Source organism: Cebus imitator, unplaced genomic scaffold (genome assembly GCF_001604975.1).
Source record: "Cebus imitator isolate Cc_AM_T3 unplaced genomic scaffold, Cebus_imitator-1.0 Scaffold433, whole genome shotgun sequence".
NCBI lineage: Eukaryota > Metazoa > Chordata > Mammalia > Primates > Cebidae > Cebus > Cebus imitator.
This window is the reverse complement of record NW_016107748.1, coordinates 887433-893432: the sequence shown is the minus strand read 5'-3', so window position 1 is coordinate 893432 and position 6000 is coordinate 887433. Positions and strand designations below refer to the sequence as shown.

At 34.0% G+C, this 6000-nt stretch overlaps 1 protein-coding gene across 5 annotated transcripts in view; it reads right to left on the bottom strand.

Annotated features, from left to right (window-relative positions):
• Positions 1–6000, bottom strand: part of MON2 (MON2 homolog, regulator of endosome-to-Golgi trafficking) — a 135864-nt gene that overhangs the window by 8727 nt on the left and 121137 nt on the right. For all 5 annotated transcript variants that reach the window (XM_017510187.2, XM_017510190.2, XM_017510188.2 and 2 more), the window contains 2 exons: positions 4491–4698; positions 1840–1922 (listed from right to left, as the gene is read on the bottom strand). In XM_017510187.2, the coding sequence (XP_017365676.1) occupies positions 1840–1922; positions 4491–4698 (291 nt within the window). The remainder of the gene's footprint in view (positions 1–1839; positions 1923–4490; positions 4699–6000) is intronic.

The window sequence follows — 6000 nt, the reverse complement described above, 5'->3', positions numbered from 1 at the left end:
CGAAGTCTTTTTTCTTAATGAAGCTTACCACAGCATCATCATCATGTTATATGCTTACATTCAATTTAAATTTTCACTTCATAGACCCAGAGACATAATCCTAACTCTATTAAACAATTTTTAACATTCATTTAGTTAGATCATCTATTACTACACTGCCTTATCCATATAACCTATTGGTTTTGTAAAAAAAAGTTACTGAGTTTTTGCTTCTTTTTCTCGCTTTATACACATTCTGGTTCTTCTTTAAAAAAAAAAAAAGAGAGAGAGATGGGGTCTGACTACATAGTCCAGGATGGTTGCAAACTCCTAGGCTCAAGCAATTCTCCCACCTCAGGCTCCCAAAGTGTTGGGATTACAGGCATGAGCCACTGTGCCAGCCCAGAACACTTTTTTAAGAAACCCCAAATCTGAACTCTAATGGGATAAATTCAGGACATTGCCCCAGGCTTTTTCTTAGAAATTCCATCCATCTCTTTGGGTTGTATAAATACAAGTGTACTGCCTCTTAAGATTTATTATAATACCCCTTCTAGGCCAAAGTACCAATGAATATACTTTAACAAAAGAAAAATATGTATTTACTCCACTTATGTAATAGTTGACAAGAACAAATATCCTACAACTCATTATAATTGACTAGGAATCTCCTTTTTTCTTAGGTATTATAAAAGTAATGGTCTTTAAGGTGCCAATCTGCTACAAAATAAGAAGCTTGTGCCAGAAAGTAAACCAACACACTGCTTTCTTCTTTAGCAATGTCTTCTTGCATAAAAAAAGTACCCAATGAACCAAGCAGCGTGTTTAGTGAAAATTGATTTATATTCTGATGCTAGCTCTCTATTTTGTCCCAGACCAGTAACAAACTCTTGAAGTCAAATCAATGGCTGGTCCAACAAACCATACTTAGAAAAGCAATGCTTAGAGGATTCAAAACAGAACAAAATATGGTCTGAAAAGCTTCTCAAAAATCTTAATCTCTCCCCTTAACATTTAAGGGGAGGTGAGACATGTATATGCATAACTGTAGTACAAATAGAGTGCTTCAAGACAAGTATACATAAAAATGCTTTGAGTTAAATGAAAAAGACAAATTATTTACCTTTAAGAGATTAAAAACAAGGTTTAAAAGTAGGGTGGTATTCCAAATAGACTGATACAAGCAGAATAATGGAATAAACAAAAGGCTGGAAAAACTTGGGAAGATTGAGAATATTAGTTTAGTGGATAGCAGGGGAAATGAAGTCTGTTGTGGGAAATAAAGTGTGACTAGAATGAAGTCAGATTGCAGTATTCTTTGCAATTTGGTAGGAAATGGTAAATGAAAAATAATTTTTTGCTCTGAGAGGGTGAGGAAATAAACAATCAAAGCCCTACTATAAAAAAATCATTTCCAGCTACCATGTAAAGGGTGGACTGGACATGAATGAATAACAGAAAGGGCAAACAAATGGGAAAGAATGATAAAAAATGATTCAAAATTACTTATACAGTTTGTATCTATAAAGTAAATCAGTACAACTAGAAGATAAAGCCCCTTTTCCACCTCTCTCCAAATAAGTACATGATCTTCTACATTAAAATTATGTGAAATACAGATTGTTCTTGCAATACCCTGACTTCAGAACAACTTATTAAAAAAAAAAGTCAGGTAAACTGTGCCATAAAAAATGAAAACATTACAAATTAATTTTACTTAATTGACATCCTAATGAACTTGATGCTTTGTTGTCATGAGAACTGGAGGAAAAAAGTCTACTGACTATTATGTTCATATAATTTGGTTAACAAACAGAACATAAATGTTATGATAGAATAACTGAGTTTCTAAGCACTTACCATTCTCAGGCTGAGTTTTCTTAAGTGAATCAATAAGAGTACTGACTGCTTTTAAAACAAATATAATTTCTGTTACTTGTTGCCTAAAAAAAGAGACAGGAAATCATTTCCATTAAGATTTTTAAATTGTCAGGTTTTTTTTTTTTTAAACAAAGTTTGTACAAATAGACAAACTTTGGAAAAATACTGAACACAATACAATGCAAAATTAACGTTAGTTTTAAATTCCTATAAAAGTAAAAATCATTTTATTAAAATGTAATTCAGTGTACAAATCAAATTTATAGTTATTATTGCCATAACTTATCAATTAATAAAGGGGTGAGGCAATCTACTCATGAAAAACTAAATTTATTTGTAAGGTATTTCAGATATTACTTAAAATATTTGATTTTTACTTATTTATTTTTTGAGACAGGGTCTTGCTCTGTCACTCAGGCTGGAGTGCAATGCTGAGATCATAGCTCACTGCAGCCTTGACTTGGGCTAAAGTGATCCTCCCACTAAGCCTCCTTAGTAGCTGGGACTACAGGTGCATGCCACCTTGTCTGGCTAATTTATTTATTTATTTATTTTTAAGTAGAAACAAGGTCTTGCTATGCTGCCCATGCTGGTCTTGAATTCCTGGGCTCAAGTGATCCCCCTGCCAAGTGATCCTCCTGCCTTGGCCTCCCAAAGTGCTGAGATTAGGCATGAGCCACTGTGCCCTGCCCTTAAAACATTTTATAATATATACTTTTGAAACTTTTCTACAAGTTTTTTTTTTTTTTTAATACTAATTAGTACTAATGAGATTTGCCAAAGCTTAAATGGAAACAAAGACTACTATTACCACATGGCATATATTTTACCATGCTGTTAAAAATACATTCAAAATTACAATGATACTTTTGGACCATTTCTAATACTACAAACAAGAAACATGGTACAAATCAATCCTAAGGTAGCATGATTTGGAGACATTAGCAAAGAAGAATAAACTTGGAGTAAAGGCTCAACAAGAGTAGCTTGATTCCCTTCTTTCTCCTGATAGAAACAAAGTTCTTCTGCTCTATGGCCCGCCCTTATCCCTCTCCATTCCTGGTGTGCATCTGTGTTATCATTCTACAGATAAGACTTTTCTAATACCAAGTCAAGGTACTATTTTAAGACTTCCTGTTGCAAGCATTTAAGTATTTTACTGTGTTGCAATGCAGCTTTTTAGAAAACAATTTAATGATACTGCAACAAACACAGAATGATACAATATAACTTCATAGGACAATTATTATAAATAAGGCTCAATTTAAAGGCAGTAGTTAAAAAGTAAAAATTTACAACATTGAAAAATAAAGTGAAAGTTGCTTTCTGAAATCAAATAATATATAATATATAAATATATTCTAACAATATTCCCCTCAAAGCAACCTTATTACCACATTTCCAAGTATACTTCAGAAATCAGTTTTCAATCACACCCATAACCAAATTACTAACATCTGTCTTTGGAGTGTTTTGTGTATAAATTTGAGTATGAGGAGTTATAATTTATGTTCTAGAAATTCAAAATGCACTGGATCCTAAAAGAAGAAATACAAATAGCTAATATGCATTGATAATTAAAAAATAAAAGCAAACTACCATATGACTATTTTTCATTCATCAAATTAGAAAAAGATAAATGATAAACTAGTAAATAATTTAAAAGTGCTAAAAATTAAGGAAAGGAACATTCACACATTCCTGGGAGAATGTAAATTGGTATAAATCTCTATTAGGAAATTTCTTTAATGCATATCAAAAGCTATAAAGTGTCTGTGTCTTTTGACAGGTCAATTCCAACTTCAGAAATTTATTATGATTAAAACGTGCACAAAGATTTAAGACTGGTGATTTGCCTCTCCAATCGCACTTTATGAGATGGGAACAATGATTTTCGTCTTTCCTGACTTTGATAACTTTGTTTTCCCATGTTGTTTTCTGTTTGCTTCATTTGCTATGCCTGAAATGCTAATTTTCACATTAAAAAAGTAGATTTGCAACCTAACCCTAATTTATGACTGCATCCTTTGTTGAATTCTGGTCTGTACTCCAACTTTATCCTTGGCTGACCAGAAAAGCCTAGTGCTTCTTCCACTGACATAGCTTGAATAATGAGAAAGAAGTCAGTTTAGGTCCGTGGGCTTAATTATGCAGACTGGATGAAAAGAATACCTAAGATCAGGCTAGCTGACACAGAGAGAAACCTGCAAATGACTGTAAAACAAACTAGGATGTTCTTAAAATATGATTTATTTATGATTTTCACTTTAGAGAAATAATATCATGTATTCATACAGATTCACAAGCCCTTATCCAGAAATCTCTGGGAAAAAATGTATTTTGGAATTCAGTTGTTGTTGTTTTTTTTTAAATTCAAAAAGGTAATTTGGTACCTATATATCATGTTACATAACCCCCATGAGGAGTCTAAAAAGTACCCCATAACAAAACATGTTAATATATCTGCAGCAAAACCTGTGAATATTTATACCATATGGGATAAATAAGATTATAAACAACTTCAGTGTAGTTCAGATCACTAAGAAAAATACTTTCTTTTCAGAACTTTCCTTGTTATTAACAATTAGTACATCAATACATTTATTTCCTTAATAAAATGAAATATATACCTTGGAAGAGGGCATTTACCGCTTAATCTTTCATCCTCTATATAGCGACGTAGTACATCTTGGGACCTCTTTAAAAGCACTGAGAGTGCCATTCGTGAGATGTAGCCTTCTTGAGGTGTTGTGACTTTATTACTGAAGGAAAACTGAAGCAATGTTTCGAAACACATTTTAGAAAATTCTTCTCTCAAACGAATATCAATCTCTGCTTCTGTAAAATAAACAAATTTTGATGGTTAATAAAAGTTAAATCAATGAGCCTAATGATAACAATGCTTAGCAAACCAGGAATAGAGGACAATTCCTCAATCTGGTAAAAGACATCCAGAACAATCTATAGCTAATAGCATACATATAGGGAAATTGTGGTGTGTGTGTGTGTGTGTGCATGTGTGTGTGTGTAGATTAAGAAACAAATTCCCCCCCACAAGATCAAAAACGAGGCAAGATCCTCATTACTTCTATTCAACGTATTTCTTATCGTGGTCTTTCTATACCCTACAACAGCACTATAAAATATACTTCACAATAGTTTTTCATATGGTCAAATTTGCAATAATCTCTTTTTCCCTGTCCTAGCAACATCCTTCCTGAAAAGTGACCTCTGCTCCAGTATGGAGTTGCTCTCTAGACACGCTGTTCTGCTATATCCTGAAACTAGTCTTTGCCATCACCCTGGAAATTGTTTCCATTCTCTCGAGTTAGATCCCACTTCCAAGATCTCATGCCTTCTTTTTCCTTGGTTTACTCCTTTGTTTTCACTGAGCATATTTTGAAGTAGCTTCCTAAGAAAGAATGAATGAGAAGTAAAACTCTTGAGAGTGTGTACCTCTGAAAATATCATATATTACGGTACTCAAAAGTGTACACTGCAGCATTAGCATTATCAGAGAACTTGTTAGAAATGCAAATTGGCATGCCACCCAGTCTTACTGAATCAGAAATACTGGGGGTACAGCTCAGCAACTGCTTGTCATCTGGTTGATTACGATGCATGCTGAAATTGGAGAATTACTGTTCTACGCTCATACTTGGCCAGCAGTATGAGTTTTAACATGGAGCTCCATGTTAAAAGTCCTTTCCATTTAAAACTCTAAAACCACGGCTTCAATGTCTTTTAGCATTCAATACTGCCTCAGACAGAATTCCAATCCCTCTATCTTTTTTTTTATTTGAGACAGGGTCTGCCCTCTGTCACCCAGGCTGAAGTGCAGTGGAGTGATCTTGGCTTACTGAAACCTCTGCCTCCCAGGTTCAAGTGATCTCCCACCTCAGACTTGAGTAGCTGGGATTATAGGCACGCACGACCAAGCCTGGCTAATTTTCATATTTTTTTAAGTAGAAAGAGGGTTTCACTGTGTTGGCCTTGCTGGTCTCGAACTCTTGACCTCAAGTAATCTAACCACCTTGGCCTCCAAAAGTGCTGAGATTACAGGCATGAAGTCACTGTGCCCAGCCTCCAGGGTCTTTGTATTGAACTTTTTTTTTCTTTTTCTGAAATCTTTTAAGGTCT